At 44.6% G+C, this 26371-nt stretch overlaps 1 protein-coding gene and 1 pseudogene across 6 annotated transcripts in view; one reads left to right on the forward strand and one right to left on the reverse strand.

The window, feature by feature from the left end:
• Positions 1 to 2075: 2075 nt before the first annotated feature.
• The window catches only part of LOC108530194 (protocadherin gamma-C4), a 191671-nt gene continuing 167375 nt past the window's right edge, over positions 2076 to 26371 (forward strand). Inside the window, exon 1 of one of the 5 annotated variants that reach the window (XM_017872906.1) lies at positions 2076 to 4713. In XM_017872906.1, coding sequence (XP_017728395.1) covers positions 2290 to 4713 — 2424 coding nt within the window. In that variant the 5' untranslated portion in view covers positions 2076 to 2289. Of the gene's footprint in view, positions 4714 to 7113; positions 9738 to 12580; positions 15185 to 17490; positions 20088 to 22934; positions 25589 to 26371 lie in introns of those variants that run through there. The other 4 variants (XM_017872900.1, XM_017872909.1, XM_017872895.1 and 1 more) reach the window with 4 other exon arrangements.
• On the reverse strand, positions 21232 to 21708 carry LOC108530201 (60S ribosomal protein L23a pseudogene; annotated as a pseudogene). The gene has a single exon (XR_001885776.1). The product of XR_001885776.1 is annotated as a 60S ribosomal protein L23a pseudogene (transcript).

The raw sequence follows: 26371 nt of genomic DNA on the forward strand, positions 1-26371 counted from the left end.
CTTCATAACATTGATTTTGGCAATGATTTCTTGGATATGACACCAAAAGCACAAGCAACAAAAGAAAAAAAATGATATATTGGACTTTATCACAATTAAAAACTATGTGCAGCAAAGAACAATATCAATAGAGTGAAAAGACAGCCCACAGAATGAGAGAAAATGTTTCCAAATCATGTGTCTAAGAATGGATATCCAGAATAAAGAACTCCCATAATACAACAACAAAAAAATCCCAAAAAATTGGATGTTAAAATGAGCAAAGGACTGGAATAGACATTTCTCCAAAGATGATATACAAATGGCCAAAACCATATGAAAAGATGTTCAACATCACTAGTCATTAGGGAATGCAAGTCAAAATCGTAATGAGATACTACTTCATATTCATTAGAATTGCTGTCATAAAAGAAAAGAAAATAAGTGTTAACAAGAATATGGAGAAATTGGAATTCTTGTGCATTGCTGGTGAATATAAAATGATACAACTGCTGTGGAAAATGGTATGGTGATTCCTCAAAAATTTAAACATAGGATTACCATATAATCCAGCAATTCCACTCTGGTTATTACCCAAAAGAAGTGAAAGTAGGGACTTCAACAGATTTTTGTACACCTATGTTTATGGCAGCATTATTCACAATAGTTGAAAAGTGGAAGTAACCCAAGTGTCCATTGACAGATGAATGGGTAAACTAAAAGTGGTTCACACACACAATGGGCTATTATTCAGCCTTTAAAAGGAAGGGAATTCTGTTACATGCTACACTATGGACGAACTTCAAAGACATGTTGTCAAGTGAAATAAACCTGTCATAAAATGACAAATACTGTACAATTCCTCATATATGAAGTTCCTAGATTAGTCAAACTCATAGAGACAAAAGGTAGAATGGTAGTTGCTAGGGACTGGGTGAAAAGCAATGGGGAGTTACTATTTAATAAGTACAGAGTTTCAGTTGGGGAGGTTCTGGAGGTGGATGGTGGTAATGATCACACCAGAATGTAATTTGAATGTACTTAATGTCACAGAATTGTATGCTTGACAATGGTCAAAATGGTAAAGATAAAACAGGAGTAAGAAGACATCCACTGCATTGTATTTTACACCCTTGGAAAATGAATATCAGAAAAAGAACTTGACAACCTCAAACAATTTTGAGTGACTGATTCCTAATGTGGTGAAAAAACCCCTTCCAGCTCCAGCTTTATCAAATAGATCTGCTTTCCATTTCTGTAGTGTTCCATGCTGTCTCTCACCTTCAAGCATTTGTTCTGAGGTTCTAGAACACTTCTTCAGCCTTTTTCTTGATTCAGTCCTACTTTTTAGGATTCAACTTCAATCATGCCCTCAAAAAGACTTTCTGACCCCAAATCTAGACTGGATACCCTTCCTAGGTATTCCTCTATCACCCAGTGTTTCCTACCTCATATCACAGCAGTTACACTCTCTTTACTTTATTCTATTACACTCTCTTTACTCTATTACACTCTCTTTACTTTCTTATGTCCTCCTCCAAACTTCATGCTTGAGACCAGGGCCTGTGTTTATCATGTTCACCATTTCTGTCTCCAGCCCCAGTCATGCAAAGTGGGAGGCACATGTACCCAACTAAGTGTCTGATGATTCAATAATTTAAAGGCAGATTTTGAAGGTAAATGCTAAGCCATCAACCACAAAAGTTCAAAATATATAACATTAGAAGAAAATGTAGCTAACGTTTCTTAATTGATCTTACTGCTTCTGATTATATAATAAGAGATGGAAGATGTTTGTAGCAAGAGCAGTGGTGGCATTGGTTAATGCCTTGGGCAGTCAATAATACTTTCCTAGCAACTATTATCAAGGTCATGTTCATTTATACCATTCGTCTTAATTCTGATAAAAAAGATTCCTGTTTTGAAAGATCTTATTCTAGAGTATCTTAGAGCTGTAAGATTCTTTAAAGCACCTTGAAAGTCAGCAAAGGCAAACAAACAACAAGTAACTTAGATTTTCCTGAGCAGGTGCAGAAATTATTTAGGCCTCTGAGCGTCGCTGTTGACCACCTAAGGAGTAAAAAGCAGCAAGCCATCCAATCCAGCAACACGCTTCCCACAGCACAAGAGGCTGGAGGTTTGGCCCTAAAAGCTTCAGGGCACCAAAGAAATTCAGTCGAACAGCCCACCATTTGTCTCCATAGGGACCTGGGTCCTGTGAATGCTGGTCATCTCACAGCTGAGGAATAAAGTTTGGAATCCGCACTGGATGCTGGAAGTTGACTCGGAGAAAACTGCGACAGGAAGGAAATGGCGGCTCTGCAAAAGTTGCCACACTGCAGAAAGCTGGTCCTGCTGTGCTTCCTTTTGGCGACCCTGTGGGAGGCCAGGGCTGGGCAGATTCGCTATTCTGTGCCGGAAGAGATCGACAGAGGCTCCTTCGTAGGCAACATCGCCAAGGACTTGGGTTTGGAGCCCCTGGCACTGGCAGAGCGGGGAGTCCGCATCGTCTCCAGAGGTAGGACCCAGCTCTTTGCTCTGAACCCGCGAAGCGGCAGCTTGGTCACTGCGAGCAGGATAGACCGGGAGGAGCTCTGCGCCCAGAGCGCACCGTGTCTGTTGAATTTTAACATCCTGCTGGAGGACAAATTGACTATTTATTCAGTAGAGGTGGAAATAACAGATGTTAACGATAATGCCCCTCGCTTTGGAGTAGAGGAACTGGAGCTAAAAATCAGTGAAACCACTACGCCAGGATTCCGGATTCCTCTTAAGAATGCGCATGATGCGGACGTAGGTGAGAACGCCCTTCAGAAGTACACCCTCAATCTAAATGATCACTTCTCCCTGGACGTGCGAAGCGGAGTTGATGGGAACAAGTACCCAGAACTGGTGCTGGAGCGCGCCCTGGACCGCGAGGAAGAGGCTGTTCACCACCTCGTTCTCGTGGCTTCTGATGGGGGTGACCCAGTGCTGTCTGGCACCTCCCGCATCTGCGTGAAGGTCCTGGATGTGAACGACAACGCGCCTGTTTTTACACAGCCCGAGTACCGCATAAGCGTTCCGGAGAATACGCCCGTGGACACCCGGATACTCACGGTGACCGCCACTGACGCAGATGAGGGCTACAACGCTCAAGTGGCATATTTTCTAGAGAAAAGCCCTGGAGAAACCTCAGAGGTATTTGAGCTTAAGTCAACATCTGGAGATCTGACAATCATAAAAGATCTAGATTATGAGGATGCTACATTCCATGAAATTGATATTGAAGCTCAGGATGGTCCGGGCCTTCTAACCAGAACGAAGGTTGTCATCACGGTTCTGGACGTGAACGACAATGCCCCAGAATTTTACATGACATCTGCTACTAGCTCAGTTTCTGAAGACTCTCCTCCAGGAACCATAATTGGGCTTTTTAATGTACATGATAGAGACTCTGGGCAGAATGCATTCATCACCTGTTCACTCCCCGAGAATCTTCCCTTTAAGTTAGAAAAGTCAGTGGACAATTACTACCGACTGGTTACAACCAGAGCCCTTGACAGGGAACAGTTTTCCTTTTACAACATCACTCTAACCGCTAAAGATGGAGGGAACCCCTCCCTGTCCACAGATGCTCACGTTTTGCTCCAGGTGGCAGACATCAACGACAACGCGCCCGCCTTCTCCCGCACATCCTACTCCGCCTACATTCCCGAAAACAACCCCAGAGGAGCCTCTGTCTTCTCAGTGACGGCCCATGACCCCGACAGCAACGACAATGCTCATGTAACTTACTCTTTCGCGGAGGACACTGTTCAGGGGGCACCCTTATCCTCTTACATCTCTATCAACTCCGACACTGGAGTCCTCTATGCACTGCGCTCCTTTGATTACGAGCAGTTCCGAGACTTGCAACTGTGGGTGATGGCGCGGGACAGCGGGAACCCTCCACTCAGTAGCAATGTATCATTAAGCCTGTTCGTGTTGGACCAGAACGACAACGCGCCCGAGATCCTGTACCCCGCCCTCCCCACAGATGGTTCCACCGGCGTGGAGCTGGCGCCCCGCTCCGCAGAGCCGGGCTACCTGGTGACCAAGGTGGTGGCGGTGGACAGAGACTCGGGCCAGAACGCCTGGCTGTCTTACCACCTGCTCAAGGCCAGTGAGCCAGGACTCTTCGCAGTGGGGCTGCACACTGGCGAGGTGCGCACGGCGCGAGCCCTGCTGGACAGAGACGCGCTCAAGCAGAGCCTCGTGGTGGCCGTCCAGGACCACGGCCAGCCCCCTCTCTCCACCACTGTTACGCTCACCGTGGCCGTGGCAGACAGGATCCCCGACATCCTGGCCGATTTGGGCAGCCTCGAGCCCTCCGCCAAACCCAACGATTCGGACCTCACTCTGTACCTGGTGGTGGCGGTGGCCGCGGTCTCCTGCATCTTCTTGGCCTTTGTCATCGTGCTGCTGGCGCTCAGGCTTCGGCGCTGGCACAAGTCACGCCTGCTGCAGGCTTCAGGAGGCAGCTTGACAGGCATGCCCAGCTCGCACTTTATGGGTGTGAATGGGGTGCGGGCTTTCCTGCAGACCTATTCCCACGAGGTCTCACTCACTGCGGACTCGCGAAAGAGTCACTTGATCTTCCCCCAGCCCAACTACGCTGACACGCTCATCAGCCAGGAGAGCTGTGAGAAAAAGGATTTTCTATCAGCACCTCAATCTCTACTCGAAGATGAAAGAGAAGAAACGTCTTCTCAGGTAATTATCTTTTCACAACATCCGTACAAGCTACTTTGCTGAAGTAATTCACTTACTTGTTTACTATATCTATTTTGTTCCCCGTATTTCCTTGAGGGCAGAGTCAAGTTTTAGGAAATGAGTCTTGGTGAATTATTTCTTGGTAGGTCTTAGTGTTCACAGGCTGTAAGAGGAAGAAGAGACACGAGAATCATTGTGCAATGAATGTAAACCAGGAGTTAATAGATGACTGCCCAAAGAGCACTGCATTGAGTAACTAGGGTATCTGGTGTCTCACACTTTCTTCTTCACCCCTGGGCAAATCATCTCATCCACCCAGATCAACAATTTCTTCTTTGTGAAAAATATAAAGATTGGAGTTTATGTTTACTCAAGTCCTTTCTTCTTTAAAAATATGACTTTTACTTTATATTTGAATCTGTATATGAACAGTGAAACATCTTAGTTGGCTAATTCTCTCTCATTCTTTCTCTCAGTTTGGCAGCAAAATTGTTTTCCTTAACTTGCATGCCCTTCCCTGTTAAACATATGGAAACTTAGAACTATACATTCCTTACAGTGTTTCAAGAAGTTATGCAATATTATTTTGGCTTAGTTTTAAAAATCACATTAGTCTCGAAGCTATATGCTTCTTGAAGAAGTGACTGACTTATCATCTGCTCTATAATAAAGTTGTAGAGTAGTAATAAACAGGTTTCTCCTTTTTTTATCTTTCTCATGTATGGGAACCATATTGCCTTTTAATCTTTAAAATAATATATATCCTCAATACAGTTTTGCTTAAAGAAAAGATACAAAAGATTCATATCATACAATTGTCCAGAACCATCTTTTGTATACATCTCTCTTCTCAAGGTTTCTACTCACAGTAGCTGCTAGAAATGTTCCCAGTCCCTCACCCAATCCCAGTGCCCCTCTGAACAATTTTCTTTTCCCATTCCTCTTCCTATGTTGGCTTTTAGTATGTTGGTTATGTATTTAATAACAGAGAACAATAAACACACTAGTGTTCTATGTAAATGGCATCATTTTTAATTTTTATTTGGAAATTATCATGTACCAATTGAGCCTTTTATTGAATGACACCATATCTCTCAAAGTGCCGTGATTCTTCATGTTGCATCTTTTCTGAGACAAAGTGTTGTTTTGGTTACTATTACATAATTCTCTATGAGTAAAATTGGAACTCACTGTGGCATAATATGTCACAATATCTTTACTTGTAAGTGAATAATAAAGTATAAACACGATAATTAAAGCAGTTATTTTTAGTGTGTGTAGCAACTCCACAAGAATAAATGCCTTATGCATAGATATGTCATGCATCATGATTGAAATGACAAATATACGTATTTATATTTCAGTGCTTGGAAACTTATGGAGAAAGAGATTCTAGAACATAAAAGCTTATTTCTACTAGCTTCAGTTGTGGGTTTTGAAAAAACATCCTTACAGTCTAGATTTAAACAAAGCGAACTTCTTTCAGTACCCTGAAGGGCTGTGGTTTCTTTCTCACATCTAGGCATTGTCATGCTGTTCTCTCCCACATCCAGGCCTTTTCACTGATCCACTCCTCTCATGTTTCCTGGGAAAGCCTTTGCTAATCTTAAAGGCCCAATTGAAGGCCCCCCTAACCCCCTTGGCTTTTCCCACTATGGTAATTATCTCAGTATGCTGCAATTCCGTTTGCTTTTATATCCTTATAATCTCTGTGAAGGAAGTGACTGTGTCTATATTGCTCACCTTAAATCCCCAAACATATTGTCTGACACCTAATTATGTGTTTGTTTAATGAATATTAAATAACAACAAATATTGAAACTAAGTTATCAGGTCACCAAGAACAAACTTAAAGAAATATAATGTATAAACATGGCTGATATTTCTGTGTGCCTCTTTTCTTCTTTTTCTTCTCTCAGCTCTTAGAGAGTTAAAAGTATAAAGAGGGAAAAGTGAAAGATATCAAATAACCCTGATAAATGTAGTAAGTATAACAATAAACACATTATCAAGGTTCAGTGGTTGAAGAACAAGTGGTGGTCATGTCTTTTAATAGTTGTGTTGGTCCTTAGGGCCAGTTCTTTGTTACTGTGTGTTTCTTAAACTGAACAGTTCAAAACAGTTAACTCCACTATGTCTGAAGCAATATTGGTGGCATTAAGGCTAGTGCATGGATTCCCAAGAAAGATAACTTGAGGCCACACTGTTTAACATATATCAATTCAATTATGTTCAATCAACACTAGTCCCCTTATCTCTGACAAGAAGGATTTCAGGTCTTGGATAATTCAAAAATAATCATCTGTGTTTGTCTGAGAGGATGCAGTAAACGGTTAGGCCTCTTAGTGTCGCTGTTGACCACTCAAGAAGGAGAACGCAGCCGGAGAACTAGTCCACCATTTCCTTGCTCCTGCAATGCAAAGAACCAGCAAATTAGACTCAGAAAATCCGAGGCGGCTGCCAACCTCACCTCTTAGTCAACCAGCTGTTTGACCTGTGAATTAGGCCCGTAAAATACTTCGTTTCTTGAGAAAATAAGATTGGAGTCCTTCGTGGGAAACTGGAACCGAATTCAGAGAAAGCTATTCCCCGAAAAGGAAATGACCAAATGCCTGAGTTTCCGATATGGCAGAGGACTGGCCCTGCTGTGCGCGCTTCTGGGGACGCTGTGTGAAACAGGATCCGGTCAGATCCGCTACTCGGTGTCTGAGGAGCAAGATAAAGGTTCCTTCGTGGGCAACATCGCTAAAGACCTGGGGTTAGAGTCCCGGGAGCTGGCTGAGCGCGGAGTCCGCATCGTCTCCAGAGGTAGGACGCAGCTTTTCTCTCTGAATCCGCGAAGCGGCAGCTTGGTCACTGCGGAGAGGATAGACCGGGAGGAGCTCTGCGCTCAGATCCCGCTGTGTCTGGTAAAATTTAACATCCTGGTTGAGGATAAATTGAAAATTTTTGAAGTAGAAATAGAAATTAAAGATATTAATGATAATGCTCCTAATTTCCCAACAGAGGAATTGGAAATAAAAATTGGTGAACTAACGGTTCCTGGAACCCGATTTCCACTTAAAACTGCTTTTGACCCAGATGTAGGCATGAACTCCCTGCAGAACTACAAGCTTAGCCCTAATGACTACTTCTCCCTGGCTGTGAATAGCGTCTCTGAGGGGGCCAAGTATCCAGAGCTGGTGCTGGAGCAGGCCCTGGACCGTGAGAAAAAAGAAATTCACCAGCTTGTCCTGGTTGCCTCTGATGGTGGCGACCCTGTCCACTCTGGCAACTTGCACATCCAAGTGATAGTCCTGGATGCAAATGACAATCCACCAATGTTTACTCAGTCTGAGTACCGTATAAGTGTTTGGGAGAACGTGCCTGTGGGTACCCGGCTGCTCACGGTGAATGCTACTGACCCTGATGAGGGATTCAACGCTCAAGTGTCTTATATTCTAGATAAAATGCCTGGGAAAATCGCTGAGATTTTCCATCTCAACTCAGTGAGTGGAGAAGTATCAATATTAAAAAATCTAGATTATGAGGATGCCATGTTCTATGAAATTAAAATTGAAGCACAGGATGGACCAGGTCTTCTTTCAAGAGCCAAGATTCTACTCACGGTTCTGGATGTGAATGACAATGCTCCAGAAATTACAATCACGTCTCTCACAGGCTCAGTCCCAGAAGAGGGCACCGTCGGAAGAGAAATTGCTCTTATCGATGTGCATGACCGAGATTCTGGGCAGAATGGGCAGGTTGCAGTTTTTGTCCTGGGAAATCTGCCATTTAAGTTGGAAAAATCAATAGACCAATATTACCGCTTAGTGACGGCCACATCCCTAGACCGCGAACAAATATCAGAATATAACATCAGTCTGAGAGCCTCAGATGGGGGAAGCCCTCCACTGTCCACAGAAACTCACATCATCCTGCATGTGATTGACATCAATGACAACCCACCCACCTTCCCTCACTTATCCTACTCCGCCTACATTCCAGAAAACAACCCCAGAGGAGCCTCCATCTTCTCAGTGACGGCCCAGGACCCAGATAGCAACAACAACGCGCGCATCACTTATGCATTGACCGACGACACCCTCCAGGGGGCGCCCCTGTCCTCCTACGTCTCCATCAACTCCAACACTGGCGTCCTATACGCGCTGCGATCCTTCGACTACGAGCAATTTAGAGACTTGAAACTACTGGTGACAGCCAGCGACAGCGGGAACCCTCCACTCAGCAGCAACGTGTCGCTGAACCTGTTTGTGCTGGACCAGAACGACAACGCGCCCGAGATTCTGTACCCCGCCCTCCCCACAGATGGTTCCACCGGCGTGGAGCTGGCGCCCCGCTCCGCAGAGCCGGGCTACCTGGTGACCAAGGTGGTGGCGGTGGACAGAGACTCGGGCCAGAACGCCTGGCTGTCCTACCGCCTGCTCAAGGCCAGCGAGCCAGGACTCTTCGCAGTGGGGCTGCACACTGGCGAGGTGCGCACGGCGCGAGCCCTGCTGGATAGAGACGCGCTCAAGCAGAGCCTCTTGGTGGCCGTCCAGGACCACGGCCAGCCCCCTCTCTCCGCCACTGTCACGCTTACCGTGGCCGTGGCAGACAGGATCCCCGACATCCTGGCCGATTTGGGCAGCCTCGAGCCCTCCGCCAAACCCAGCGATTCGGAACTCACTCTGTACCTGGTGGTGGCGGTGGCCGCGGTCTCCTGCGTCTTCCTGGCCTTCGTCATCGTGCTGCTGGCGCACAGGCTTCGGCGCTGGCACAAGTCACGTCTGCTACAGGCCTCGGGAGGCGGCTTAGCGAGCATGCCCGGCTCGCACTTTGTGGGCGTGGACGGGGTTCGGGCTTTCCTGCAGACCTATTCCCACGAGGTCTCCCTCACTGCGGACTCGAGGAAGAGCCACCTGATTTTCCCCCAGCCCAACTATGCGGACACGCTCATCAGCCAGGAGAGCTGTGAGAAAAGCGAGCCTCTTCTGGTAACTCAGGATTTACTTGAAACGAAAGGAGATTCCAACCTACTTCAGGTGAGTTTATTTATTTCTTTGAATATTATGAAGAACAATTATGAGAATGTGGTTATTATAAAGCTTTAACACATATGTATTTGAGAAATAAAGCCATGAGGTTGTCATTAGTCCTTTGGCTAAATATTTGTCCCCGTTTCTTTCTGGGCCTATAGTAGGACTGCACTCCCTGGTCTGGTTATGGTTGAGTGGGCTTAGGGAAAAAATAATACATTGTGAGTGGAGGTAAAGTATGTCACTTCCTAGAGGAATCTGCAATTGTGAGAATTTTCTATCTCTAAGTTACTATTTGAAATTGTGACTGCTCCTTTTACCTGGGTCCTTGAGTAACTATGATGAGAGAACCACAACACTGGTCTGTATAGCTGTGATAAATAGGCGTTTTTCATTTTAAATTCCTGTGCTTTGGAGTTTGTCATTTCAGCCTATATAGCCTATCCTGATACATACAAGTAAAAATACATATGAATAAAATATATTTTATATGCCCATGAAATTAAATTATGTTTGACTCCTTCCAAGACAGATGAAAAAGTAGAGGCTGATCAAATGGTTTTACCTATAATGCCTGTTATGTATGCCTGAAGTATATGCTTATGTGTGTATTCATATTTCAACATTTTACCTGAGGGTGGAAAGTTCACCTACCTAAACTATTATGAGCCTTGGAGTGGTATTTCTTGCCCTTGACAAGGATATTAAAAATAGGTAAGGGAATATGGCTCAGCCTCTGTGGGAGATTTCCAGACCATCTCTTCCAACAATGGAATAGAAGTCCCTTCTTTTGTCATGTTCTACAACTTTCTTGATCCAGAAATTGTTGGCTTATTCTGCAATTTATGAAATTATTTTCACTCATGAAACCATATAAGAGAGTCATCCAAAATTAGACCAAAATATATTTTACTAGAACCCAAACAAAAGAATAGATTTCTCCCTTAATATATTAGGAAAAGGCACATTTAAATGTATGAGACAACAGGGCCAGAACATGAAAGCTGTAAGCAGAGTAAGGTGTATTCTCACTCAAACATGCAAATACATCACAGAATTTAAAAGGCCCATAGCCAGGGGAGGACTTCTGAGCCTAGGACTTCGAGACCTACTTGGGCAACATAGTATGATCCTGTCTCAAAAGAAAAAGGCATGTAACTTTTAACGTATCATTTTTAGAAAAAAAAAATGTTTATAGTATCGGTATCACTTTGCCTGTAAGGAGAAAAAAAAGTTAATTAGCTAGTGTCAGGGGGGATTTGTATGCTCAAAGAGAATTTCTAAGAATTCTATATGAAATATAGCCTACATATGTGTCATGAAAATACACTGAGAATATGGAACCCACACAATTCCACCTGCTTGTACAGGTAATGGAAGATCTCGGACATCCCATTTTCACTAAAAAGGGTTTATTTTTATTTTTTTGAAGAATGGGCAAGAATCCATTGCAACAGAAAGTGAGGAGAAGTTCACAATAAAAGGAACAGAAAGTGTAAAGATATGATGCAAGGAAACAAGTGAAAAGGTATCTTAAGAAAACAGATAATAGGCTGTTTCAACTGGAGTATGAGTATGGGTGAGCACTGCAAAATAGTAGAATAAATTGTTGAGTTGGATCTCATTTGGTAATGGATTTGAAATAAAGGGATTTGCTTTGAACCAAGACGAGTTCTAAGCCTGGAACTACAGAATAAGTTGCAGAATTGGGTGTCTAAGAACTCTGAATACATCTCCAATATTTACCAGTGGTCAAGTCAAACTTGTTTTGCTCATTGATGGTTTAAGTTGGCTGGAGCTGAGAATTGGCATTATAGAGAATGTTTTTGAGGCAGAGTCTTGCTCTGTCACCCAGGATGGACTTCAGTGGCATGATCTCAGCTCACTGCAAACTGTACCTCCTGGATTAAGCAATTCTCCTGCCTCAACCTCCCAAGTAGCTGGGGTTACAGGCACCTGCCACCATGCCCAGCTAATTTTTATTTTTTTTAGTAGAAACGGCTTGCACCATGTTGGCCAGGCTGGTCTCAAACTCCTGACCTCATGTGTTCTTCCCATGGTGGCCTCCCAAAGTGCTGGGATCACAGGTCGCTGCACACAGCCTAGAGTATTTCATATACATTCATATAAAAAAGAAACACTGGTTTCATAAAACAAATATACATTATATGAAATTCCACTTCATAAAAGCATGTATGTGTACCCCATACTAAATTGGCCCTTTTAACAAAATGTCAGAGTTTGCCTTACTTAACTGGAAAGATTATCTATATTTTATAAAGAAGAGAAAGATATTAACATAATCGTAAGGCTGTGATTTCCTCTTTTTTGCAAAAAATATCTTTGAAAAGTAGTACTGACTTGATAACATATATATGGAGAGATTTAAAATACTAGATAAGGGAACTTATTCCAATGAATTTACAGAAAGGTAAGTATTTTAGTCCACTAAAAGTATAAATAAAAATTATCAATTCACTTATATGGATACAGCAGTCATGCCAGAGTTTATAAATACAGTGAAATCACTGAAGATTTTTTTTGCCCCCAAAACTGAAAAAAATGACTGTGTGACTTGTGAATTTTTTAAATGAAAAAAGAATACAAAATGATGAAGACCCTTATGTGATGATGACAAACTAGAAAATTGAAATGTAAAGGGGAAAATGTGAGTATTTGGTTCCTTCCAGCAAATTAAAGACAGGGTACATAGATTCAAGAGGTTGCGCTTTGAGGATAAATAGCTGGGCACTGTGCAGTTTTCCAAGACAACCTCTGGGCGCCGCTGTCGACCAAAAGGAAGTGAAGGCCTCTCGATTCTGCAAGAGCGTCAGGCAGGGTGCCTTCCTGCTTTGTCCGGTGCACTGAGCACAGACGCTGCCCCTGTTCACCCTCGAGCGCCTAACTGATAAGTCTTACGCTCAAATTACAGAAGTGCAGGGTGCTGTCATTGCTTTTTAAAAAACATCCCAGAGAAAAGAAGCTCCGCGGAGAGTTCCTGAAATGCAGAGAGTCAGAGAAGCCGAAACGATGAAAAGTCAGGTACTGTTTCTCTTTCTGCTGTCTTTGTTCTGCGGGGCCATCTCCCAGCAGATCCGATACACGATTCCAGAGGAGCTAGCCAACGGCTCACGGGTGGGGAACCTTGCTAAGGATCTGGGCCTCAGTGTCCAGGAGTTGCCAACTCGAAAACTGCGGGTTAGTGCAGAGGATTATTTCAACGTTAATTTGGAGAGCGGGGATTTGTTAGTGAACGGTAGGATAGATCGAGAGAAGATTTGCGGAAGGAAACTTGAGTGTGCACTAGAATTCGAAACGGTCGCTGAAAACCCAATGAATGTTTTCCACGTGGTTGTTGTAATCCAAGATATTAATGACAATGCACCACATTTCCTTGCAAAAGGTATTAACTTAGAAATTTGTGAGTCAGCCTTACCCGGGGTAAAATTCTCTCTGGATTCTGCGCAAGATGCAGATGTGGAAGGCAATTCACTGAAGATATACACCATCAACCCCAATCAATACTTCTCTCTGTCAACGAAGGAAAGTCCTGATGGAAGTAAATATCCGGAATTACTGCTGGAAAAACCTCTAGACAGGGAACATCAGAGCTCTCATCGCTTAATCCTGACTGCCGTGGATGGCGGGGACCTGCCTCTAAGCGGCACCACCCACATCTGGATCCGAGTCACCGATGCCAATGATAATGCTCCCATGTTTAGCCAGGATGTATACAGGGTTAGCCTCCAAGAAAACGTGCCGTGGGGAACCTCCGTGCTGCGGGTGATGGCCACAGACCAGGATGAGGGCATTAATGCAGAGATCACCTATGCCTTCCTCAATTCCCCAATAAGTACCAGCCTCTTCAATCTCAATCCAAATACCGGCGACATCACAACCAGTGGCACATTGGATTTTGAAGAAACAAGTAGATATGTGTTGGGTGTAGAAGCCAAGGATGGAGGAGTACACACAGCTCACTGTAATGTTCAAATAGAAATCGTTGATGAGAATGACAATGCCCCTGAGGTGACATTCATGTCCTTCTCTAACCAGATTCCAGAGGATTCAGACCTTGGAACTGTAATAGCCCTCATAAAAGTGCGAGACAAGGATTCTGGGCAAAATGGCATGGTGACATGCTATATTCAGGAAGAAGTTCCTTTCAAATTAGAATCCACCTCGAAGAATTTTTACAAGATGGTGATTGGTGGAGCCCTAAACCGGGAGCAGACAGCAGACTACAACGTCACAATCATAGCCACCGACAAGGGCAAACCATCCCTTTCCTCCAGGACAAGCATCACCCTGCACATCTCCGACATCAACGACAATGCACCTGTTTTCCATCAGGCCTCCTACGTGGTCCATGTGGCTGAGAACAACCCACCGGGCGCCTCTATTGCACAAGTGAGCGCCTCCGACCCGGATTTGGGACCCAACGGCAGCGTCTCCTACACTATTCTGGCCAGTGACCTGGAGCCGCAGGAGCTGTTGTCCTACGTGTCCGTGAGCGCGCAGAGCGGGGTGGTGTTCGCTCAGCGCCGCGCTTCGACCACGAGGCAGTGCGCGCCCTTCGAACTCACAACTGCAGCTGCGACCCAGGGCCTCCGCCGGCGCCCTCAGGGCGCCAACGTGAGGCCTGGCGAGTGTTGGTGGGGCCGACCTCAATGACAATGCGGCCAGCGGGTGCTGTACCCGCGCTCTGGGGTCTGATTGGGGCTCTGCACTTTTCGATATGGTGCCAGCGCGCCGCAGAGCCGCGGCTAGCCTAGTGACCAAGGTGGTGGCGGTGGACGCAGACCTCGGGACATCAACGCTGTGGCTGTCCTACCCACGTGCTGCAGGCCAGGCGAGCCCGGGCCCTCTTCAGCGCTGGGGGCTGCGCACAGGGTGAGGTGCGGCACAGCCGCCGTGCCTTGGCGAGCAGGGACCGCCGGGCCCGCCCAGCGCCTGCTGGTGCCCTGTGCGTGATGAGGACAGCCACCCTCTCCGCCACCGTACGCTGCACCTAATCTTGCGCGATAGCCTGAAGAGGTATGCTGCCAGACCTTAGCGGCAGCCTGAGCCCTCCTGACCCCCAGACGGAACTGGGCAGTTTTTACCTGGTGGTGGCCTTGGCCTTGATCTCAGTGCTCTTTCTCCTCGCGGTAATTCTGGCGATCGCCCTGCGCCTGCGACATTCCTCCAGCCTCAACACTGAGGGCTGTTTTCAAACGGGTCTCTGCTCCAAGTCTGGGCCCGGGGTTCCTCCCAACCACGGCGAGGGGACTTTGCCCTATTCCTACAATCTATGTGTTGCCTCTCATTCTGCAAAGACAGAATTTAATTTTCTCAGCCTGCCACCTGAAATGGCTCCCCCTCAGGATCTGCTGTGTGATGATCCTTCTATGATTGTTTGTGCCAGTAATGAAGATCACAAACTCGCTTATGACCCTTCTTTGTCTTCGAACGTGAGTTTCTGCAAATCTAGTTAAATTTTATATATTGCGGCCGGGAGCGGTGGCTCAAGCCTGTAATCCCAGCACTTAACCAGGCTGAGGCAGGTGGATCACTTGAAGTCAGGAGTTTGAGACCAGCATAGCCAAGATGGTAAAACCTTGTCTACTAGAAATGCAAAAATTATTTGGGTGTGGTAGCACGTGCCTGTAGTCCCAGTTACTCGGGAAGCTGAGACAGGAGGATCGCTTGAACCCGGAAGGTGGAGATTGTAGTGAGCCAAGAGTGTGCCACTGCACTCCAGCCTGGGTGACAGGAGGGAAACCCTGTCTTAAAAAAAAAAAAAAATTATATAATTACATTTTCTTCTCATTGGTGCAGAAGTAATTTTGATTTTCTTTCATTGTTCTGGTGATGGTATCTACTGGGGGAGGGGTATTGGATAGATGGAGATTGCTTTCTTGATTGCTCAGTAGTCTTGGCAATTTAATTTTCAATTTTTACTGTTGACATTTCTGTATGGTTGGCAAATCTTGCTAAAGAGACCTGTTTCCTAGATGTTAACACTCTTAGTAATAGCAGTGCCTTTTCTTAGTTGATATGCGATACTTGATATTTTCAAGTCATCTTATTCTTAGCTCTTTATAAATATATTTAGAGTTCTTCTCACCAAAGTTAAAGTTTATGTTCATCTTCATCAATTACATTCTAGTTTGTCTTTTTGCAGCAGCATGTATATGTAACACAGCCTTCCAATTATTAAGACTCTTAACACTTTGTCTCATCACAAGTAGCAAATATTGTCCAATTTTACATTTGCATCACTAACTTTGAGTCAATATTATTCCCACTGTATAATTTCAGTCAATGATATTTCATAATTTTTTAACCATTCCTAAATGATTTATTTTTATGCTCTTTCTATTTTGTCTCTATTTAAACAAGGAATGTAATGAACATTTGGGTTTATAAAGCATTTTCCATACTTCTTGTTTCTTTAGTATAGATTTCTGAGGAATTAGTTAAATCTATAAACATATTGAGTTTTTTTTTTAATGCATACTGTCAAATTTATTTCCAAACATCTTATTTCACTTCTCAATCATCCGGAGTTTGTGCAGTCTTTGAGGATTGTGAAAAATACGTTTAATCTACTCTCCCAAAGTCTGAGGTTTTTAAATTCTGTATAGCTAATGCACTTTTGTATGAGTCATTTCTACTGCTACTTGTTAAGTGAGGAGGAATAAGCTTAAGAACTGATGTACTGCTTTGTCTCAAATTTTCTCAGATTAATAAATTACTGTATGTAGCCATAAGCGAGAAAGCGATGGCACATGCAATGATAATCCATGTTCAGCTACCAAAACATTTCATTTTACTGGCTGTTTCTAAAGTGAGAGCTAAAGTAAAGTTAGAAATTGTAGTAAAATAATACTGAATGTGTCATGTGAAAAAATTACTAAACTATTATCTGCACTTTATAGTTCTTCAGTCTAACTTTTCTTTTATTTCTTTTTTATTTTAAGATCAGAGTTATTTACCCATTGTTTTAGGCTTTGCATTTGAACTGGTCATTCATGAAACATTGAAAGGCTTCATAAAAAAGTTACTACTCTATGAAAGGTATTGTTCTAAAGATTGAGAACACATTGTAAACAAGATAGTCATATGCATAGCTTGTGGCCAAGAATGTGTTGTATACAAAATTAAGGAGCAAATTCTCTTCCCAAACCTATTATGGTATTTGTCAATCTCATTCGTACAGGGGTAAGGCTAACTCTTGAACAGTGGGTGGGTTTTTTGCAAATGAATTGAAGCATTGCCCCAGGTTCTAGAGGGTCAACTCATGTAAGGAAACTTGTTACTGCATAAATGGGGACTAAAGCCGAACCTCCAAGTTCCTGTCCCACTGTCTTTTCACTTATCGTCTCCTCCATTTTTCAAGTCCACCTTTGTCTTTAGGAGAGATAAATATGTCCCTCACACAATACGCTGTACTGAGAATGGGCTGTGGGGATGAACAATATGAAAACTGAAAAGATGGAGAACACATTCTTAGAAAAAAAAATCGTCGTATTTTCTCTAAGAAAATAAATAACTTTATAAAGTTTATTGTACAGGAAGATTTGGATCATTCTTGAATTTTCGTTGCAAATCAAAAACAGGAATTTGACTTTTATTATCTTGGGAGAAATAGGAATAGAAACGTGTATAAAAAGTAAACTTTTTTTACCAAGAATAAATTGCAGTAACAGGTTAAGACTCTGGGTGTCGCTGTTCACCAATCGGGGGAAAAGACAAACCAGAAATTTAATCAGAATCACAAGATTTCTGCAGCACAAAGCACTGGCTCTGGAGCTGTATGAAAGCTTCAAGCGGAAGCCCTGAGAGCTCCGGCTGTGAATGCACTTTATTTTGGACCCAGAAGATCCTGGGGCTCCTCAGGCCTCGACAGAGGGAAAACCAGAGCACAGGCGACTCCGCGGCGGGGTTGTAATGGCGGCGCCTCCTGCTAGCCCAGACCGCACCCGGCTGCTCCAAATCTGCCTTCTCCTGGGGATTCTGGGGGAAATTAGGGCCGAACAGATCCGCTACTCGGTGTTTGAGGAGCAGGAAGAAGGCTCAGTGGTGGGCAACATCGCCAAGGACCTGGGGTTGGCGCCCCGGGAGCTGGTGGAGCGCGGGGTCCGCATCGTCTCCAGAGGTAGGACGCAGCTTTTCGCCCTGAACCCGCGCAGCGGCAGCTTGGTCACCTCGGGTAGAATAGACCGGGAGGAGCTCTGCGACAGATCTCCAAACTGTGTGACAATACTGGAGATTCTCCTAGAAGATACAGTGAAGATTTTGCGGGTAGAGGTGGAAATAATCGATGTTAATGATAACCCACCCAGTTTTGGGACAGAACAAAGGGAAATAAAAGTTGCTGAAAATGAAAATCCTGGGACGAGATTTCCTCTTCCTGAAGCTTTTGATCCGGATGTAGGGGTAAACTGCCTTCAGGGTTACCAGCTCAACTCAAACGGTTACTTTTCCCTGGACGTGCAAAGCGGGGCCGATGGGATTAAGTACCCAGAGCTGGTGCTGGAACGTGCTCTAGATCGCGAGGAAGAGGCAGTTCACCATCTCGTTCTCACCGCCTTCGACGGAGGTGACCCGGTTCGCTCTGGCACTGCCAGGATTCTCATAATACTTGTGGATACCAACGATAATGCTCCCGTGTTCACTCAGCCCAAGTACCACGTAAGTGTTCGTGAGAACGTTCCTGTAGGCACTCGGCTACTCACCATAAAAGCCACTGATCCAGATGAAGGAGCCAATGGAGACGTGACGTATTCTTTCCGGAAAGTAAGAGACAAAATATCACAGCTATTTCAGTTAAATTCTCTGAGTGGGGATATAACAATATTGGGGGATCTAGATTATGAGGACTCTGGATTCTATGACATAGATGTAGAAGCCCATGATGGGCCTGGCCTCCGGGCTAGAAGCAAGGTACTGGTGACAGTTCTGGATGAAAATGACAATGCACCAGAAGTCACAGTTACATCTCTCACCAGCTCAGTCCAGGAAACTTCTTCCCCGGGTACAGTAATTGCACTTTTCAACGTGCATGACAGTGACTCAGGAGGAAATGGCCTAGTCACATGTTCTATTCCAGATAATCTGCCATTCACACTTGAAAAGACCTATGAAAATTATTATCGGTTGTTGACACACAGAGCACTGGACAGGGAAGAAGTCTCAGAATATAACATCACTGTAACTGCAACTGACCAGGGAATTCCTCCACTGTCTACAGAAACTTATATTTCACTGCAGGTGATGGACATCAATGACAACCCACCCACTTTCCCTCATGCTTCCTACCTTGCCTACATTCCTGAAAACAACCCCAGAGGAGCCTCCATCTTATCTATGACTGCTCAAGACCCTGACAGTGGTGACAATGCCCTAATCACTTACTCCCTGGCCGAAGACACCTTCCAGGGTGCACCCCTGTCCTCCTATGTCTCCATCAACTCCAATACTGGGATCCTATATGCACTTCGCTCCTTCGACTATGAGCAGCTTAGAGACCTGCAGCTACTGGTGACAGCCAGTGACAGTGGAGACCCTCCACTCAGCAGCAATGTGTCAGTGAGCCTCTTTGTGCTGGACCAGAACGACAATGTCCCTGAGATCCTGTACCCCACCTTCCCTACAGATGGCTCCACTGGTGTGGAGCTGGCACCCCGCTCCGCAGATTCCGGCTACCTGGTGACCAAAGTGGTGGCAGTGGACAGAGACTCAGGCCAGAATGCCTGGCTGTCCTACCGCCTACTCAAGGCCAGCGAGCCGGGACTATTTGCAGTGGGGCTGCACACAGGCGAGGTGCGCACCGCACGGGCCCTGCTGGACAGAGATGCGCTCAAGCAGAGCCTTGTAGTGGTCGTCCAGGACCATGGCCAGCCCCCTCTCTCGGCCACCGTCACACTCACTGTGGCTGTGGCCGACAGCATCCCAGATGTCCTGGCTGACTTGGGCAGCCTCAAGCCTTCAGCAGACCCAGACGACTCGGGCCTCACACTTTATCTCGTGGTGGCAGTGGCCGCTGTCTCCTGCGTCTTCCTGGCTTTTGTCATGGTGCTGCTAGCACTCAAGCTGAGATGCTGGCACAAGTCACGCCTGCTTCACGCTGAAGGCAGCAGGTTGGCAGGTGTGCCTGCCTCGCACTTTGTGGGCGTGGACGGGGTTCGGGCTTTCCTGCAGACCTACTCCCACGAGGTCTCCCTCACCGCAGACTCGAGGAAGAGTCATCTGATCTTCCCCCAGCCCAACTATGCGGACACGCTCATCAGCCGGGAGAGCTGTGAGAAAAGCGAGCCTCTTCTGATAACTCAGGATTTACTTGAAACAAAAGGAGACCTTAATCTTCAGGTGAGTCAATCTTATGATAGATCATACCACACTGAAATATAGACAGAGTTGTGTGAATGTCTCCCATTATATATGTAATATATCAAATAAAGGTGCCTCTTTTAATATTTTATTGCTGTAAAGAGAACTGGTGGATGACCCTTCAGTAATGACCAACAGTCTTTACCACACAAAAATGTTGTTTATTATCCTTTTTGGTCTTCATTCAGTTGTAGTTTCAGCCAGAATTTTCTAATTTTACAACTCTAAACCATCTCATTTCCTTAAATGTCCTTTTCTGTGCTGGGTGCGGTAATCCTAGCACTTTGGGAGTGTGAGGAGGGTGGATTGCCTGAGCTCAGGAGTTTGAGACCAGTCTGGGCAACATGGTGAAACCCAGTCTCTACTAAAATACAAAAAGTTAGCCGGGCCTGGTGGTGCACACCTGTAGTCCCAGCTACCCTGAGGCTGAGACATGAGAATTGCTTGAACCTGGGAGGCAGAGGTTGCAATGAGCTGAGATCATGCCACTGTACTCCAGCCTGGGTGACAGAGCAAGCCTCTGTCTCCAAGAAATAAAATAAAATAAAGTAAAATAAAATAAAAAATAAATTTCCTTTTCCCTTAGGTGTTACTGCAAAGATACAAGAGACCTGTGAAATAGAAGGCAATTGTGTAAATTCACATTTACAATATTCTTTCTCATGAAGTTATTGTTGGATCTGCACTGAGGATTTTTTAATTTCCTATTTTTACACTGTACCATGCTTTACTTGAAGTTTACTTTTCCTTCCTTGAAAGGGTATTTTGCATTATAATAGGCAACATCAATTTAAGAATACTGGCAACTTATGAGTTTAACTTTTAGATATAACTTTAACAGATATTTTCTCAATGAACTGTTATATTTCAAATATTTTCTTGTTGCTGTTCTGAGATGCACCAGCAGTGACTATGCGTGGTTCGTTTGGTGCACTCCTGTGATTATGAGAAATATTTCAAAGTTAATTTCACTTATATTTACGTAGATTCTAGAAGTAACTTTAATAATTTTTAAATTGCCTATCATGACATCACTATTGAGACTTTCTTGATTTCTTTTTGTTGTTGTTGTTGTTGAAAAGATATATATATATATATTTAGAATTAGGCAGCTGGACTCAGTTTAGATGATCCCAATTTTGTTGGCAACATCCAAAGCATCGTAATCAGGAGCCAGTCGAACATATGCCTTTTTCTCTCCATCAGGCCGAATCAGGGTGTTGACCTTGACCACATCAATGTCATAGAGCTTCTTCACAGCCTGTTTAATCTGGTGCTTGTTGGCTTTAACATCCACAGTGAACACAAGTGTGTTGTTGTCTTCTATCTTCTTCATGGCAGACTCAGTGGTCAGCGGAAACTTGATGATAGCATAGTGGTCAAGCTTGTTTCTCCTCGGGGCGCTCTTCCGAGGATATTTGGGCTGCCTCTGGAGTCGCAGTGTCTTGAGCCGCCGGAAGGTGGGTGATGTGCGGGTCTTCTTTTTTTTGTAGCTGTGGACACATTTCAACACTGGCTTCTTGGCCTTTAAAGCCTTCGCTTTGGCTTTGGCTTTGGCTTTAGGAGGGGCAGGAGCTTCCTTCTTCGCTTTTGGTGCCATCTTGTGAAAAGGCGAGACTTTCTTGATTTCTAAGGAAAATACAAGTTTTTGGAGTCTTTTCTCTTTTCATCATGTGAGCCTCTTTCAAAGGTTGAGTTACTTGGGTTCTGGACTGATATGATTTATGCTGCTTAGTAAGTTGGCCTCATCCCTATTGCTACAAATTGCTATCAGATATTTCTGCCACCATGTGGCTCTGGGATTATTTTATATGGGGAAAAATATTTTGTGTGTAGGGGACATACAACACTTTTGTTCTTTGTGCTTTCATTTAGTTCTGTGAGTTAATTCAAAGTTCATGAATGCATATGCTTACACAAATCAGTGTAATTTGATAACTGAAAGTTGTAGTGATAGACTGTGGAACATGCCTCAATTTGATTTACAAAAGAGAGTTTTAGTTTCCACATGGTTTTGTATTCATAGAAAGTTGTGGTGCGATACGTAGAGTAAGCTGGAATATGATATGCAGTTACCTGGGTTGGTGAGCAGAAAGCAGAAATAATAAGTGAATGTTGAGAGACAACTCACATCTGAGGAGAGATTGTTTAAAGTAATTAAGCCATAAAATATAATTTGGAAATGCTCAATTGGCCTGAAACTGTGTCAAACATATTCAGGTGTTGGCATTAGGAATATATTCCAGAATGAGAGTGCCACATGTTTTAAAGGCCTAGGAAAGCAGTAGATAATTTATAACCTAAAATCAAATTTTTTAAAATATGTGTTTTTGTTAGAATGTGCAGTGAGTTTCTTTTAGTAAATAACAAGGTTGATTAAACAAATTGTTGTATATTCATATTATGGACTACTAGATAACTATATTATGGGCCACTAGATAACTATAAAAATAAATGGGAAAGCTCTCTGTGTACTGATATGATCTTTAAGATATAACAAATATAAAAGCAATGTGCAGAACATGGTATGTTGTATGCTTACATTTGTGTAAAGAAGGAGACAGAATATTTATAAAAGTCCATTGCACTATATAAAACGTATCTCCAGAAGGATACCCAAGAAACGTTAACACTCATTTCCCCTGTGAAAGCAATTCTCCTCATCTAAAGCAGGGATGAATGCACCTTCTGAATTTGGAACTATATGAATATTTCACATATTTAAAAACAAATGAAGACTTCATAAATTAAAAAAAAAAAGAGGAAGAAGAAAAGAAAAGTGTTCTTAGCAAACATTTACAAGCCATTGGTGCAGTTTCCTGAGAAAACCTCTGAGCGTCGCTGCCGGTCAAAAGAACGAAGAGAAGATCCAGGGAAGCTTTTGGGAGCCTCTTAGAGGGGAACTTCCTCCACAAACCAACCACGCAGAGGAGGCCAGTATAGATTCGGAAACAGAAAACAAAAGCAGGAAAAGTGACCTGAGCCCGGATTCTGCCATCCTCGGAAGGCTTATTCCTCCTATGGGCAAAGGAGCAAAGGGAGCCCGAGGGAGACAGAAGATGAAGGCGAGCGCAGGGAGGTACGGGCTGGTGTGGTGGCTGCAGGTACTGTTGCCCTTCTTGTTGTCTTTGTTCCCCGGGGCTCTCTCAGACCAGATCCGCTATTCAATTCCAGAGGAGCTGGCCAAAAACTCGGTCGTAGGAAACCTCGCCAAGGATCTGGGGCTCAGCGTCCGGGACTTGCCTGCCCGGAAGCTGCGGGTTAGCGCGGAGAGGGAATATTTCACAGTAAACCCAGAAAGCGGGGACTTACTTGTGGGTGACAGAATAGACCGAGAGCAGATATGCGGGAAGCAGCCTCTGTGTGTTCTGGATTTCGATACTGTCGCTGAAAACCCACTAAATATTTTCTACATAGCAGTAATTGTGCAGGATATAAATGATAATACCCCACTATTCAAACAGAGTAAGATTCATTTAAAAATTGGCGAATCCACTAAGCCAGGTACAACATTTCCACTTGACCCAGCCCTGGATTCAGATGTTGGTCCTAATTCACTACAAAGATATCACCTTAATGACAACGAGTACTTTGATCTCGCTGAGAAACAGGCTCCAGATGGACGTAAATATCCTGAGCTGATTCTAAAACATTCTCTGGACAGAGAAGAGCACAGTTTCCATCAACTGGTCCTCACAGCTGTGGATGGCGGAGACCCACCTCATAGCGGCACGACCCAAATCCGAATCCAAGTCACGGATGCCAATGATAACCCTCCGGTGTTCAGCCAGGATGTGTACAGGGTCACCCTGAGGGAGGACGTGCCCCCGGGCTTCTTTGTGCTTCAAGTGACGGCCACTGACCGGGATGAAGGCATAAACGTGGAGATCACCTACTCCTTTCATAATGTGGACGAACAAGTCAAACGCTTTTTCAACTTAAATGAAAAAACAGGAGAAATCACGACAAAGGATGATTTGGATTTTGAGATTGCAAGTAGTTACACTCTGAGTATTGAAGCAAAAGATCCTGGAGATCTAGCAGCCCACTGCAGTATCCAAGTTGAAATTCTTGATGAGAATGATTGTGCACCTGAAGTTATTGTGACTTCAGTATTTACTCCCCTACCAGAGGATTCGCCACCAGGAACAGTCATCGCCTTGATAAAAACGAGAGACAGAGACTCTGGAGAAAATGGAGAAGTTTACTGCCAAGTGTTGGGAAATGCCAAGTTTATTTTGAAATCTTCCTCAAAGAACTATTACAAACTAGTGACAGACGGTGCCCTGGACCGGGAGGAGATCCCAGAATACAATCTCACTATCACAGCCACCGACGGGGGCAAGCCGCCTCTCTCCTCCAGCATAATTGTCACCCTGCACATCTCCGACGTCAACGATAATGCCCCACTTTTTCAACAGACTTCCTACATGGTTCACGTGGCAGAGAACAATCCTCCTGGCGCCTCTATCGCTCAAATCAGTGCCTCTGACCCTGACTTGGGCCCCAATGGCCAAGTTTCCTACTCCATCGTAGCCAGCGACCTGGAGCCGCGGGAGATTTTATCCTACGTGTCCGTGAGCGCGCAGAGCGGGGTGGTGTTCGCGCAGCGCGCCTTCGATCATGAGCAGCTGCGCGCCTTCGAACTCACACTGCAGGCCACCGACCAGGGCTCACCTGCGCTCAGCGCCAAAGTGAGCCTGCGTGTTTTAGTGGGCGACCTCAATGACAATGTGCCACTGGTGTTGTACCCCGCGCTGGGGCCCGATGGCTCCGCCCTCTTCGATATGGTGCCACGCGCCGCAGAGCCCGGCTACCTAGTGACCAAGGTGGTGGCGGTGGACGCAGACTCGGGACACAACGCTTGGCTGTCCTACCACGTGCTGCAGGCCAGCGAGCCCGGGCTCTTCAGCCTGGGGCTGCGCACGGGTGAGGTGCGCACAGCGCGTGCCTTGGGCGACAGGGACGCGGCCCGCCAGCGCCTGCTGGTCGCTGTGCGTGATGGAGGACAGCCACCACTCTCCGCCACCGCCACGCTGCACCTAATCTTCGCGGATAGCCTGCAAGAGGTATTGCCAGACCTTAGCGGCCACCCGGAGCCCTCTGACCCCCAGACGGAACTGCAGTTTTACCTGGTGGTGGCATTGGCCTTGATCTCGGTGCTCTTCCTCTTAGCGGTGATTCTGGCGATCGCCCTGCGCCTGCGACGCTCTTCCAGTTCAGACGCTTGGGGCTGCTTTCAGCCTGGTCTCAGCTCCAAGCCTGGACTTGGGGTTCTCCCAAATTACAGTGAGGGAACATTGCCCTTTTCCTACAACCTGTGTGTTGCCTCACAATCAGCCAAGACAGAGTTTAATTTTCTGAACGTAACCCCGGAATTGGTTCCCTCACAAGATCTCCTCTGTGACAATGCCTCTTGGGAACAAAATACAAATCATGCAGACGCTGGGGTCCCTTTTGCCTCAGATACTATTTTAAAGGTGAGCTTTAATTAATTTATTTTCACTTCTGGTTTTATTGTTTCACCTAATTTGGGTAGGAAGTTCCATTGCAATTTCTTTGTCTGTGAGTTAGATTTGGTCAATGTTGTGCCTTAATTATCTTAATCTTATTTAACTGAATTTTAAGTGTTTTCTCTCTGAAGTGTGAGATTTATTTAGCAATAATTGCAAACCTTTATCACATGAGATACTGCACTGTATTTCTTTTTCTTCCTCATCTTTGCTTTTCTCTGAAGATTTGTTACTATTGGGACTTTAGGCAATTACTTTCACCTTCGGGCTCTTTGTTATTCAAATTTTTGTTTTACTTCCTCTTAGCATCATAGTACTTCAGAGTAAAGAGAGTCTTCATTTTAGTAGTTTTTGGAACTTGGGAACCAAAGATGAAAGGCTTTTACATAATGGCATGGCTTGTTAATTGCAGGGCATGGGTAGGACATTGTCCCATTGACTTGAAGACCCACACTCGGTAAGCTAAATGTCTTGGAATCACAAATATATTTCTAAAGGATAGGCAATGTTTGAGGTCTGAGGTGTCTGCTTTAAAGAGTGCATTTAACAAATGTGAGAAATCATTCTCTGACATGCATTTTAACAAATTGCTCTTGAGAAAAATTACACATTGAGAAAAATCTTACAACCTATGTTCACATATTTTCTACCAAATAAATATCACTCAAATCTTTGCTTTTGAATTTCCTAATTATATAGAATTTTTTTCTTTTTTCTTTTCTTTTTTTTTTTTTTTTTTTTTTTTTTTTT

This window comes from Rhinopithecus bieti, unplaced genomic scaffold (assembly GCF_001698545.2).
Source record: "Rhinopithecus bieti isolate Rb0 unplaced genomic scaffold, ASM169854v2 scaffold_7438, whole genome shotgun sequence".
Taxonomy (NCBI): Eukaryota; Metazoa; Chordata; class Mammalia; order Primates; family Cercopithecidae; genus Rhinopithecus; species Rhinopithecus bieti.